The 15,185-nt window shown below is 40.5% G+C and overlaps 1 protein-coding gene across 3 annotated transcripts in view; it reads right to left on the bottom strand.

Moving 5' to 3' along the window:
- FILIP1 (filamin A interacting protein 1) overlaps positions 1-15,185 on the bottom strand; it is a 110,259-nt gene that overhangs the window by 51,047 nt on the left and 44,027 nt on the right. For all 3 annotated transcript variants that reach the window (XM_054194827.1, XM_054194828.1, XM_054194829.1), the window contains one exon: positions 13,694-13,972. In XM_054194827.1, the coding sequence (XP_054050802.1) occupies positions 13,694-13,966 (273 nt within the window). In that variant the 5' untranslated portion in view covers positions 13,967-13,972. The remainder of the gene's footprint in view (positions 1-13,693; positions 13,973-15,185) is intronic.

Here is a 15,185-nt window from a genome sequence, read left to right as displayed (position 1 = left end):
GCTGCCCTTTAAGTACTGGAGTACTGTGATGAGCCCCTCCCCAGCCTTCTCTTCTCCAGGGAGAAAAGACCCAATTCCTTCAATGTATCTTTCCTCATGGGGCACGTTCTCCAGCCCTTTGATCACCATGGCCTTCCTTTGGGCCTTCTCCAGCCTGTCTGCATCTTTTTTAAATTGTGGGGAGTAGAATTGGACACAGTACTCAGTTAACTCCTTTAGCTGTCCCTGCTAATAGAGGAACTGCAAAATTGAACTGTACCTAAGCCTTGTTTTATGCTTACTGGAGGTGACAAATTCTGAAGGCTGATGGCCTTAGATCTTGAGTATGTCCATGGAGGGGCTGAAGTGCCATGGATCACTGCTGTCCTGCACAGCTTTGCCTGGTCTCCTTTCCTTCCGCTCTACTACCTAGTGATTAGTGCACTTACTTAAGATGTGGTGTCTGCATTTCCACCTGGGAAATACAAATTCCCCAAGACAATGCTCCCCTCCCCTCCAGAGTGCATGTTAGCCACCCAGCTGGAAGGCTGACATGAGGCCACTCTTTGCAGGGTTACCCTGAAATACTCACTTTTTGGCAGAATAAAAAAGAAGGGCTTTCTTTTTCTCACTGGCTTGAGCAAAGCAGGGGTCTGAGTTCCAAACTCAGCTTTACTACGTGCCTAGTAAAATATTTAAATGATATAGAAAGGATGTAAAGAGGTCCCTGCATAAAACTGAAACCATTTAGGGAACAATAGCATGATTCTGCTGCTTGTAAAAGGGGACCGGCAGCCTAGCAACCAAATTCTTGGTCAATGGAAATACTGTTACACAAGCCCGGCGTTCAAACGTGCTTCCTCCTCGTGCCCTGCCCTGCCAATTTACTACAGCCCCCTCTCCCCATTCCCACAGTCTTTGGCCTCTCCCGTGAGACTGCGAACAAAACTCAGCACCCACTAAACGGGGAATTTTTGCCACAGCCCATTTGTCACCTGGGAAATGGGACTGAGCTGATCAAACTCATTTCATGTAAGGCACCTAGTAAATCGGAAAAAAAATTCAGTTGTATTCAAGATGGGCTGAATAGAGTCAAAGTAATCACTGTCAGATGAGAGTAAAATCCAATTCAAGATGTTTTGCCAGTACATCTCCTAAACTCTTGTATTTTGTTTGTAAGTCGCCTTCCTGCAAATTCACAATGTGCCTCTCTTTAAATCAGTTACTAGTAACTATTTCCTTCATAGCTCCATGTTTGGAGCCATCAAAAATACATCTAACTACTTCAGAGAAATCTAAATATTCAATAACATGATGACAATCCTCTCAATTAATTAAAAGAAGTTTTGAAAATTTGGGAGCAGTAGTAGTATTTACAGGGAATGCACTTATGCTATATTTGGAAGATCTGATATTTCCTTTTTTTGACTATTTATTTTCTTGTTATCATGACACTTTATTATGCCTGCACAAGTGAAAGCACAAGTAATAGAGGTTTAATGTTTATGAAGCCCTATTTTTCTTGCCAGTGATTAATGGCAAGAAATAACTATCAAACCACAGACAGGAACCTTTGCTTCTACTTATGTTGTTACTTGCATTTCACACAGTTCAGGTTATTTATAGTGCAACAGCTGCTCTGTACTGCATCAGACACTAGATAAGGTCACAGGTTCTCCATGTAATGTCGTGATCTTACCAGCGGCCGATTTCCTGCATTCCAGTAAATTTTACAAATGTTTCACCTAGACCTAACAAACATCACACTCAAGGCATCCTTTTGAGGGAAATCAGGAGGATGTTCTCACACTGCTTTCTGCACTATCCAGGACAAGCTCATGCTGTGTTGCTGCCAGTGCAGGAATCGTTTTATCTCTGATAATCCCCATTAGAGACCTCAGAGAGTGACTACCCTGTGTCCGTTTATTTTAGATTAATGAAGAAAGCATCTTCAAGCAGGTATTCTTGAAAAACTATCTGCAAAACTTTCTTAATGCTAATCTACATTTAAACTCAGTAATTTCCCTTCTTTTCTTACCTTAGGAGGAAATTCAAATGATTAAAAGGAAAGTGCCCTTTCTTCATTTTGTGTCATGATACTATAAATATAAATAGAGAAAGTAATAAAAATTACCCCTGCCTACCAGAATGACGCTTTTGTTAAATGCCTGATTCCTCAAGCTATCCCTTCATACTGCTACAAGGACTGGGTAGCAACTTGTCTTCCGGGTCAGGAGTACTCAATGTACAAACTGTGCTTCGAAGCTGGGAGATTAGATGCTCTACTGCACATTGCATCATACAAAGCTCCTTTTTGCTAAAAACTTAAGAAATATTTTTCTTTCCTGTACCAGATATCTGAAGTAGCCTTGTTTATATCACTCAGTGATGCTAGACATGCAAACTGCTGGCTAATGATACATATGCATAGTTTTTCTTGCAAGGAAGACTCTATGTACAGCAAAGTCTTTTTCTTGCCTTTCATCTTAGCTTGATTTCCTAATACTTGAAACTGTGGAATTCACTCGCACAAGTTTCTTTTAACATTTCTGGACTCGGGTCTATGTACGTCATTAACTTTGGAGGTAAAGAGATTACTTCAGTGACAAAAAGTGACCATCGTTGCTTTTGTACAAAAGTTTAGCGAAATATATCCAGAAATGCAAGTGATCCCTCAGGCCTGGGGATATGAAACAGAATTGTCCTGTCTTCTCCACACCATGCAGAACTTTCTTGCCTTGTATGAAGCCTTTGGAGCTATACAGTGTATTTCATTTTGTTGTGCTTTATCTTACCGTGATAATACAGAAAGTCCTCCTAAAATCAATACTGGAGGAGAGGCACATGATTGTGCATCCACTGCACAAATGCTCTGAAGTGGCTCCAAAAGAATTACATCAGAGATTAATTTGGCCTCTTATGTTTAAAAAAGTCCACGCTAAAGATTGCAGAGCTGAGGAGAAGCAGTACTGAGCAATGTATTATTTCTTACAGCAAGCTTCGAAACAGATCAAATGAGCGCTAGAAGACATCTGTCTGTTATTTCCTGCCCACACAGCTTTGTTCTGCTTTATTGCCAGAGAGCTCCATGGATGATGTCACTTTTTTCTGAAGAAAACAGGCCACCAGAGCCTTTCACTGACATAATTAATTATCTGTAGTCTGGGACACAGCCAGAAAATTCCCATGGCAAGGCCCTGAGAAGTATTAACTCCACACTGCTTGATGTTTTCAGAATTATTAGGGTCTGGGATATCCTGTCTTGTCTTTTCACACTGAAAGAGTGCTTTGCTTGATATTGTCGAACTGTGGGGCAGTTACTGCAGCATACGGAATTAGAGTGTCATGATCCAGTCAGCACAGAGAGACCAACGCGAGGGGTCACTGTCAGTTATGTGCACAAACATGTGCATGTTGGGATATGCTCTACATGCTTCAGCAATGCATCACAATGGCTAACCCCACTGTTTTGAGTTTGCCATATCCAGGCATAGAGTTTACGTCTCAGCCAACATTAACCATAGAATAACATTTTGCACGTGACCTGAACTCCAGCAGCAAGCAGAGACCACAGATTGATCAAACTAGCCGGCAGGGAGAGGAAGGAACTTCTGTTAAAACACCTTTTTGGACACCTGAGCAAGAACAATCATTAACAACAGCACAGGAATGACTGTATTCACAGTTCAGGGCTGGTGTATGGCTGCGGGATGGAATGTGAATCCTAACAAAAGAGGTAATTACCAAAGTAACTCTATGTCTTTCCTCTGAGCAGCACTAGTCACCACAATGCTTGCAAAGGCAGAGGAGAGCTCCCTGGTTCAGGTACTCCAAATCAGTCATGAAAACCCGAATGACTGAGTCCCTATTCTAGCTTATTCATGCTAAGGAAATGATCTGCAGCTTTCCATATCCCAGGTGAATGGCCAACCATGAGCAATACTACAGCAGTATAGGAATTCATTAAAATTGCAGCACATTTCCCACACATTAAGGTGTTTTGATATTGCTGGAATTGTGTAGTAAGTTGCAGTGTTCCTTTTATAACCACAACTTATTTTGTGATCAGTTAGCCCCTCTTTAGGAAGAAAAAAAAAAAAGAAAGATGACTAATGAAAGAGTAATAACAGAAAAAAAAAATTATTTTCCTTTTTCTTGTGTTATCATTTGCCCATTAATCTTACATTGACCAGTCTGGACCAAGACGCAAGAGATCCATGTTCTATTCATGGACCTCTTTCTCATGCTTCACACGAGAAAGCTTCACACCTCACCATACTCCAATTTCCATTCCATAAGGGAAATAATTCTTCCCGGGAATGCTGTGAGATTTAATTAATAAGTGTATATAAGATCGAGGTACTAACGCTATGAATACTACAAAAAAATATGTCAATCTGACATCAATACAGCTGTTCTCCTATTAATTTCCCCCCATTCATTATATTCTTTTGTTGCCTCCATGTTTATGTATTTCTATACTATCATCCAATTTGTTGAAATCCATTGGAAACTAAAAAGTATCTTCATCGGACACGTAACTCGGGTTGTCTAAATTGCTCTTTGAAAGTGCTTCATTGGCTGTATAAGGAACTGAAGCACCTGAAATTATGTGCTCTGACCTGAACGTCAGGGAGGCACTCGAAGCTGCTGGCATAAGAAGTACTCCCTGTCCAAGAGGAAGAAACCTGCCCAGGTATTTTTTTTCCACAGTGATCTAGCTGCCTTCTGATAGGAATGAGCGTGCATGGAGCAGGACGGAGCAAGAGACACACTGGTGCCAGCGGGACTGTAGTCGTCAGGATGATGACATTCAGAGGAAATCCTTCTGCCTCCTCTGCGGAGACATGAGCATAACTCAGAGTGGGATACCAAGAGACATAAGTGTGTATACATGTGTAATAAACTGTATACACGACTTTTTCTTGTCCAAGCATTTTGTTGGCTTCAACAAGCTGTTTTTCAGTGCTCTGTGCTACACGGATGTGCTTTCAAGTTACTGATGACTGATGAATGGGCAAGAACAGTAGGACTGCATTACAGCAAGCATTCACCAGCATAGCCAATTATTTGAACAGAGGAGTTGTCAGAGGAAATGAGGGAAGTGGCACGAACTCTTAGAGTGAAGTAACTTAGAGACGGTGGGCAATGAAAGGTGCAGAGCGAGAGCGCCTGGTCATGCCCACGATGCCCTCAGAGCCTCCTGCTGTCTCTAAAATACCCCTGATACTTCCCAATGTCTGTCCTTCCCCTTGCCATCCCCAAGCCCCACTTGGACATCCTCTCCCCTGTCCTTCCTCCCATTGCATTCCCAGGAACAACTCTGAAGACCTTCAAAACGCCATTTTGCCTGAACTGCTGAGACTGCGTGAGCCAATACTGGGGAATAAGGTTTTCATTATGAAGCTGGCCACATCAATACATCTGTTTCTGACTTGTTTAAATCTGAAGGTGACAAATGCCTGGAAGTTACCATGCAACTGTAGTTGGGTTAGTCAGTTCCACTGACTGCTAATTTTTATGCAAAGAAAAACAATCATTTCCAGGATAAGAAAGACTTCCCTTGCAAAAATCCAAAAGATTCCTGTCTTAGGAAAGGACTTCCCTTCATAGTGTCTCAGCAGTGCATCATTTTGGATGCTGCATGCGCACAGCCCTCAGAAATAAGTCACTGAGCTCATTTTATTCTGGACATCACGCAAAATTCTGCACTGAAGCCAGCAATTTCGTAAAGATGTGGCAAGACACAGGATGTTCAGTAGGGACAGCAGTTTTCTATGTGAAAATGTTGCATTTCTCTCACTTTAGTCAACCAATAGGTGGAGCCTTTAACCCTAGAAACAAGACACTTTCTCAGATAGCCATGTTCTCACAATTATTATATAAAGACTTATATTTGCTTTTATTAAAGCTCATTTTGGATGGAAAACAATCTGATTTGCTCTCAAGAGCTTATCTGATCCCCAGCTGGAGAACAGGAGACACAAACTTAATAAATACACAACTGGGACAGCAAAGTTAATAAAAACAGACTCAGCTACAACTGCAATGTTAAATTAACAGCTGGTGACTCAGAGTACTGGACAGCATTATGACACATAAGACATATGCTCATTGCAAGCTCTCCCAAGAATCCCAGATATTTTAAAGCCAGAGAGTCCATGCATCTAGCATTTATTGCAAAAGGATTGGCCATTTCTTCTCCCACAGAGTGAGTCTTCTGTCAAGAAAACGAGAAAAGATACAAGGTTTCTCATTACTGTTGCACTGAGTATACAATTTCTATTAAGTAAATTTGAAAAAAAAAAAAAAAAGATAGAGTCAAGTGACATCAGTTGATTAAACTTATTTCAAAAAGATTGCAAAGGAGGATCAGTGAAAGACACTGATCCCAGTGGGAACAGGACCAAAACTTAAAAGTTGATCAGGGGCAGCCCTTTCTATTCTGTTCTGGACAGGAGACCAAGAATTTTTTTATTTTTTTTTTTTTTAAAAAAGCTGCTCATACTCTTCCCTCCACTCTAGATGAGATGTTCAACGGATCAGAGACACCTGCCAATTATTCCTGTCTCTTCTGACCCTCCAAGCCTAAATAACACGATAGATGTAGCTCTGTTAAGTACAGCTCAGTCATTAACAGAGAAGGATGTTAAAATGTCTTTCTGAAAGAGGTTTCAGACTACAGCTGTCCAGTGACAGTGACATTTTATTGAGGATAATTACTTTGAAAAACATATAATTCTAAAGCAATTTTATGACCAAAGAGATGGCTATCATCACTATGGTTTGTAGTACATCTGCCCTTCATTTCAGAGGGAGCAGGAAATTGCCTGAATAGCACAATTTAACTATATTTCAGTCGACTGTTTTATCTTTTTTTTTTTTCTCCCCTCTCTCATAAAACAGCAGGGTTCTATTTTAAAATTCATTATTCTGGGACTTGCTAGTCAAGTCCCGCTCATCTCCCATGATATCTCCTGCACTTTGCAGAGCAATGATTGCAAGCTACAGAAAAAACATATTATTCTGGACAAAATTAATCTCTGGTTATAAATTATTCAATGAAAATAGAAGAGAGAATTTGTGGTCTGAAGTCTATCCTAACTTAATTTTTTTGTCCCTGGAAAGCCTGCTTCACCAGGAAAACACAAACAAACAAGGAGTCAGTCAGAGGGGAGAGAATTTTTTGACTTCTTGTACTGATATTCTTACGCCAGACATTTCGGGGGATTTTTTTAAGCTCTTATTTTGCTACAGTGTGGCTACTATCTTTCTCTTCATTGTCTTGTCCTTTCCAAGACTCTAGCTTGGCTCTATTTATCACTGTCTTATTCCCCTTTTCCTTACACTCTTTTTCTTCTATTGCCCAACCTCTTTCCTCTCATTCCTTTCTCCTTAAGTCACCTCTCCCTCCTCACATTAACCCTATCTTCTCTTTTTCCCTGTAGCTTTGCACATGCCAAAGTTTTTCTCTTGGGGAATTTGAATTTCATCTGTATGATATGCTCAGAAAATCCTAATCTATTTCAATCCAATTAACAAGACTTCGCAGTTATAAACATGTATGCAAAACTACTTTACATGCACTTTTCACTAGCTTTACCTAATCTTTCCACTCTGGATCCTCTCTAGCTTCTCAAACTATGGGATTTTGCTAATGACCATTTGAAAACACCTGCTCTTCACTCTGCTATGTACTCTTTCCTCTGGTGCCAAGGCATCTTGTCACAACTTTCTCTTCTGACTTTAAGATTGCCCAAAAGAAACATCTGGTTTCCACCCACCTTTCAGGCAGCTCAATATTTAATAATATTAATGCAAGAGTATCAAGAAAGGCACTGAAGAAAAAAATACATGAGTTTGTACAATGTTTTTAACTAAACAATATCTAGGTGGCTATTACAATGCTGTTCCAACAACTCAGGAGAGTCAACTTTGAAACAAAAGCAGTTCAAGGCATTACATGAAAGTTCACACGTTGCAGCAAGAGGAAAAAGAGACAGAGAGAAAAACATCACAACTACAGCTACAGAATCAAACTCTCTCACTTATATCAGTCAGACTGACAAGTGATAGGAAGGCCAAGTAAAGCCACGTCAGCAGCGAAAGGGAAATGTTAAAACAAATGTATGAGGCACCAATGAGCTCTCTCCTACTGCACCATGTCCAGTTCCAGCAACAAACTTTAAGAAAGATGAACCCAGGGTGTAAGTGGTGCTGATCAAGGGGTGACAGGAGATGTGGAAAGCCTGTTTGCTAGAGGAAACTAAAAGGACATGGCATGGCTAGCACTGTGAAACAAAGGCTCAGAGAGTGCGAGACTGCTGGCTACTAACACATCAGGCACCAAACAGTAGGGAGAGAGGTAGACTTTTCAAAGCATGATCAGTGTATAGTGCAATTTCATAAAGATTTCACTAGACATAATTACAATTAGAAATTAAGAGAGAAATCTGCTGAACATTAAAGCTTTCCAGTTCTGAATTTTTTTAATAGGAGTAGTCAAGGTAAACAACCCACCTAACCTTAAAACACAGCTTGATAAATTTAACAAAGGTTAAATGAAGAGGTTGACTAAAGAATCAGCTGCTGGGACTTGATCTACAGCAGATTTTCTACAATTTTATCTCCAGGATTCTCAGGAAAATGGGTCAGTCAATCCGTCTGCAGTACGAGGATAAGAAAAGCCTGAGTTAGGAAGAGACAAAAAGGTAGAATAAGGGAAGAGGTCACTACCAGAGAAATAAAGAAGAGAAGGAAAGCTGAAGAAAGAGGGAACGTTAGATCTTAGGAGAGAGAACCGAACAGAATGATTATAAATCAAAAAGTGTCAATAAAATATGTAGCTTTACAAAAAGGAAAGAAAGTAGAAGGCAGAAAAATGGAAACAGTAAAGAATTTTCCTTTCCATTACATTTATAAAGCTTAGTTTTTCTGATAGAAAGACAGATGGCAAAATACTAAAATACCTTTTAAAATGTCAGAAACAGTAAAGAATTATCTAATTTTTTCATAAAAACTTACGAAAACCTTACCAGAGAGAACAAAACGCATAGCCCTCACCTCTGCTAACCCTTCCCTGATACACCCAGGTCAAGAAGAAAGTCTTGCAGCCCACCTGAAGGTGAGCTCCTCCTGGCTCTCTTGGATGACAGAGCTCCTTCCCCCCACAATTACCCTATTTCAACCATCAGCAACCAGCCCCTGGTACCTGCCCCAACACAAGCCCCCCCTGCAGCTGATGAAGCCACCAGTGCAATCTGCAGTTTGGTAATCAGGGGCACAAATGCAATTAACCTGCTAACCCCAGTCTTAATCCTGGAATGATGTTTTCATTAGCAACCTCATCAGAGACACCAAACTGGACATGACCAGGAGTGTTGGCGTCAAGCCAGAGCCAGAGATATAGGGAGAGCACACCTTGCCATGGAGTGCATTGGCTGCTGCTCCCCAGGCAAGGGGAGACGTCCTTCCTGGGGAGCTATAGCTCTGACACCTTGTGTGAGCACTCAAATTAACCACTAAATGCAGTTTTAAATAAATGCAGATTAAAGGAAAAGGCTCCTTTGACAGTGGAGTCATTTGGTCTCTCCCCTTGAAGAAGGGATTCTATGCAAATAGATTTACCTCTGAATATCTGCTACACAGTGTTTCCCTTCAAAAGTCAGTTCAAACCCAGCGTTACATTCGACCATTTGGAAGTCCAAAGACTTCTTAGGAAGTATAGATTAAGCACAAGCTCTGCTCCTCCACAGCACCAGGCTCTCAGGAAGCACTTCCATCTGCCCTAAAGTGTGTGAAGGACCTCAACAGGAACGGGTGGCTGAGCTGCAGGAGATGAATGCCATTTCTGCACTGCAGAAACACAGTCAAACATGGCCTATAACAAAGGCCTTGAGTGGAAAAGTTGTTATTATTTGAATTGGTATGAAACATAGGAAACTGTCTCCCAAGCTTAAACAGTCATCTGGCAATAGGCACGGAACCCGGTTAAGAAATTATTTTTCTTGAAAAATCCAATGATTTTTAGTGAGATGCTGTCTTCATAAATGAACTTTTATTATTATGGGTTTTTTTTCCAAGCACACAACACAACAGTGAATGGTAAACATGTATGAATACTGCTCCTCATTTCCCTTCAGGCCCCTAATCAGGAAATGTTGAAAATCAGTGTTGGTATCACTGGAGATTAATGGCTGTGGCTCAGAAAGTGTACAGGGAATATATTCCTGCCAGGACAAATACATAGGCTGTTGGACAAAAATCTGTGAACCACAGATAGGATTATATCATCATTGTAAAGATGCACACTGCCTATGTTGGTCTGTAATTAATAATATTCACATGTTGGTTTGACTGAAATCACTGCAACTACCAGGGAAATTAATACTATACCTTCATTGTCCGATTTATTCTCCTGGTGTTTGAAGTTTTCTTTTCAAATCAGTTTTGCAGTATTTAAAAACTAGAATTTTTTTTTCAGGTATAGAAAGAAATCCTTCATGGATTTTTTTGTCCCTGTATATCCAATATGTGTTTAGAGACCCTGTAATCACTGTTTTTCATATGAGCAGTGAGATCTCACATGAGAAAAGGCACTCCACTGAGCTATAAGGCCTTTAAAATCAACTCCTGTCATCAGTTCATTTGTTTCCCACTGTCCTTCAGAGAAGTTGCACTTAAGAGCTCTCCTGCCATGTATATTGGGATACATTTTCATCACCGCAGCTTCTGTATACTTTTTCTCCCCTTTTGTTTTCTTACAAAATAAGGCCTAGGCTACGGTGACCTCAGCCATTTACGAAAAGCTTTCCTTCTCTATATTCAGTAAGTGCACAGGGCCCAGCCAGGGAGTCTGACAACAGGCAGAGAGAGCTGAGTCCAACTTGACCCTGGAAGCTACAGCACAGGAAAGCTACCTGAGGTTATTATAATTAAAAAAAAAAAAAAAAAAAAAAGAAAAGAAAGACATAAACTTCACTTCACTGCTAGGGCATATCTCCACAGTTTACTGGCACATTCACCTTCAAAATGAAGATCTGGGAGGTCAGGTCCCAAAGTTAGGACTCAAAATTCATACCGGCAGCCGCATGGCATGGGTCTATGCTTGCTATGTTGTTAGATTATGTGGCTAGTGAACTAAGCACATGAAGCATAGGTATACATTACCAGTTTACCCTGCTAACCCCATGGTTGTCACAACCAGATTACTTCCCATTGCTGAGCTCGCTCTGTGGGGTTTACAAGGCAGTGTCTACATGCTCTGCCTTTGATAGTGCAGACATAAGATCTATCCTGCTCGTGGCTGCTAAGTAAACAGTCATGGTATGTTATTCCCCCCTACAGGGAGGGAATCTCCCTACAGGTACAGCCTGCTGTTCTTCTCAAAACAAAATCTTTTTACATATGCCTATATAATGTTTGCTTTGCCAGTATTGAAATGGCTTCAAAATAAACCCACAGTCTGATTTGTCAGTCCAACAAAACGCCAGCCAGCCACCAGAAGTGTCCAAACAGACCTGAAAACGAAAAGCCACGAAATGACTCAGTGCATTAGGTCACTGTGACGGCCAGGAGGTAATACCAGAGTATTTATTTTGGCTGGAGTCTTCCTTGGCGCATCTTCATTTGTAGCATCAAAGCCAGGCTCTCATCTCAAGCCAAAGTGCTATAGCTTGCCCGATTCAGTAACGGTTCAACACAGGTACCAGGTAAATAACTAACTTAAAAGGGGGTTTTTGAAATGAAATTCAAAGCTCCTGTGGATTCAAAAGAATAACGATTCTCTTCTCTGCCTGGCAGTAAGGAGCAGAAAAACAAACGCACTCTACAACTACCAGCATGGTTGTCCTCACAATCCTCCCGTGACACCAGGAAGATTTAGCCAGTGCCTAACATCTCTGTGGGGTCTGTATGTACAAATATCCCTAAAAGTATTGACCAGGACAATGAGAGTATCATCTTGGTGAGGATTTTCAGCCCATATTACAGTGCAGATGGCAGCTATCCCCACCACCTCATAGGGATAATCAGAAGGTGGGCAGTCCTTTAAAGATTGTGTAACTCCCCCATAAAGTAAAAGACTATGGTGAAGAGCCACATTTCCATGTACTGAACAGGAGAATTACTCAGAGATAAGAATAAAGACCACATTTATTGCCACCCAGGAAACATTAGTGACTTTCTTCACCTCCCCTTTCCAGACCACAAAGGGGACTTCAGGATAAATCTTTCTGAACAGCACATGAGCAGGACACCTTTCTAATGAGGTTTGATTCTAGTCACCACTGAAGCTGCATGCTAGCTCCATCTTCTAGGAAATGTCATATACAAGTTTTTGTATAAAGCAAAATGAAGCACTATAAAAATGGATACTGTTCTGTAATGATAAAAGATTTTTCCTTTGCAAAATTGCATTCAGTAGATTTTCTTGCTTTTTTCCATAATTTTTCACTGCAAAACAGCCATTCTGTATCTTTGTGACAAAATTATTTAGTTTGAATACATATTTCCTGAAACTTGAAAGTACTTTCTGACAAACCAAAGGTGAATTATGTACAGGAAGAGTGATACTTAATGATCCTTAATGAGGTGAAATCTCAGAGTTATGGTAAAGGCGCAACTCAGGTGACTCATATACCAAAGACATTAACAAAACAATTGCTTCTTGTGATCAGATAAGATGATAACAAGTCCAAATTAGAGTAAAAAAGTTATGAATGTGGGTTTCAGGAAAAAAGCAAAGCCTTATATGAAATGCTAAATAACGATGGTTAACTAGAATAAAGGGATTGAGATAAAATGTTTTCACACAGGTTGGGCGGGTTTTTTTCTGCTAGTCCATAGGTCAGTGAAAAATATCACTGAAGTGCAAACAAAAGAATGTACAAATTTGGCAAGCGGTCCTACCGCAAAAAGGGGTAAGTTTTGAAAAGTTAGAAGGATTCATATTGACTTTCTGAAATACCATGTTTCAGCTCTTTATTTTGAAATTCCCTGAAGGCTGACACTTCTGAGAGTTCAATGATGTATTAGCATTAAAGAGAATCCTCAAAACTGGATGGACATTTGGGGGATGAGTTAAGCACAACATCAGGCTGTCTGCCATCGTGGACTTACTACTGGGCTGAATAAACATGCAAAACAGGACAACTGAGAAAACTTTAAAGCGAGCACTACTCCAAGAAATAAAACTAATGAGTCTTTTCAAGGCAGGGAATGTGCAGAGTGCTGGAGGCCAGGTGGAACAGGCAGAGCTTTGGCTGAGCCCTGAGCAACATTTTAATATGCAGAAGGTCCAGGGGCCGTCTTAATTCCTTTTTCAGTGTTACTGACTTGCAGATTTGTCTCTTGAATACTTGCATCAACGATTGTAATTACACTCACTATATTTGCTGTCCTTTTCTCTCAAACTGATTCCCCTGTGGTTGTTTCTGCCTCTTTTTAAGTGTTCAAGACCTGCAGATCCCCCTTTCTTCATCAGTTCTGACAGGTGTTTATAATGTCTTTTGCTTTGGTAGCTGCAGATAGACGTGGTAAATAAAACAGTACTTAAAACTATGACTATCCTGTTAAACACCAACTACCATTGCTCTCTCCTTATGGTCCTTCGCCTTAAATTTGCGTGTCCCTCTCTGTTGAGCCCTGTGCTTTTTGGACAACCTAAAAATAAATAGGTACATAGAAAATGCAGTTTAAAAGATGTTTAATTTACCTGCAGTTCTCCTTCCATTATACTGAGGAGTTTTATCAAGTCCTCTTTAGAAAGCTCTATGGACTTCTTGTTCTTTCGTTCAGTAGGTCCAGGTGATTTTGAGTGCCGTTTGACAGTTGCTGAAACCATGACCTCATCTTCCTTCCGATGAGGTTTGTTCTTTTTCTTGGCATCCTCCTGAAGTTTTTCATTCTCTGCATGGCTGATGACAGGCTTGGAACTGGAGAAGTGCCCGTTAGACGAGCTTTCTCCACCTTGGTTTCGGGATCTCATCCCTACCTAGAAAGAAACAAACATAAAGATGCTTTTATAAACAAAATTACTTACAAAAACCATAGTGGAAATACTGTCTTTTGGAAGAACAGCAATCTTCTAAAAACTGAAATATACTGTCATGCTCAAGAGATGGCGGTAGAAGGCTCAGCCACTTCAACAACTCTGTGTGTGGCATCCAGTGAATCCAAGGCATTAATTATAAATTTAACAGAATCCCAAAGTCAGGGTAACCATCTTTTTCAGCATGCCAAGATGCTGATATGAGTTTAAATGTATGGAACTTAAAAGTGATGCAGGAAAATGGTAAAGAACATTTTCCAGTGTTCCCTTCCCTTCAGTCAACATTTTGATCATTCACAACTCATCGCTACAAAGCAAAGCAGGTTGTTAAGTAGATCTTATTTTAATATGAGGTTTACTTGAGAGACGGGAATGCAATTAAATTTTGGAAAAGCATATTCCTTGAGTGTATATTCTCTATGAGAGTGGAGTGACAGTGCATGACAAACAAAGGTCACACTATAGTTTCCCTGAGTGAAGCAATGGCTTTATTCCAGGTAACCAAGAAAGATGGGGAATGTAGACTAGATGAAGTGGTAAACTCCATCTTAAGCTAAATACTGCATGAAATTATTAGTCAGTAAGTGTCATAAAGGAAAGTCAAAAAGAAGTTTCAAAAAAGAGCACAGAGGGCATGAAACCACTAAGAGGTAAACGGGCAAGATCAAGGCAGTCCTTCCAGAACATTCAAGGTTTCTCCAAACTGTCAGGTCATGGTTATTGAATGCTCACATCTCTGTCCTCTTAAGCACCTGCACTGCACTCTTAAACTATGTCTATCCTAAGAAATTAAACAGCGACAGCAAATGTTCCTGAGCTGTAGCACTTGACCTACTGTATTGTGAAATTTTTACCACGCTCCTTGGCACACTGCTGGTCCAGGCAAACTATAACTCTCTCCCAAACAGTTCCTGGGCACAATTCAGGAATTAATCTAGGCCAGGTCCAGACACAGCCAACCTGTTCTGGAAGAGAAGAGACTTTAGTAGTATGAGCATGGCTGGATTGTGCTATTTAACCCCAGGGACAGGATGGGGGCCCTGGGACTTTTTAGTTTACAAGTAACATAGCTTAGTGTCACAGAAAACATAGCTGTGAAAATCATCCTTCCTGCGTATCACCCTCATCAAACAACAGTGTTCACTGATTCTCTCTG

This window comes from Rissa tridactyla, chromosome 3 (genome assembly GCF_028500815.1).
Source record: "Rissa tridactyla isolate bRisTri1 chromosome 3, bRisTri1.patW.cur.20221130, whole genome shotgun sequence".
NCBI lineage: Eukaryota > Metazoa > Chordata > Aves > Charadriiformes > Laridae > Rissa > Rissa tridactyla.
The sequence above is the reverse complement of the archived record's forward strand: the minus strand, read 5'-3'. Positions and strand labels throughout refer to the sequence as shown.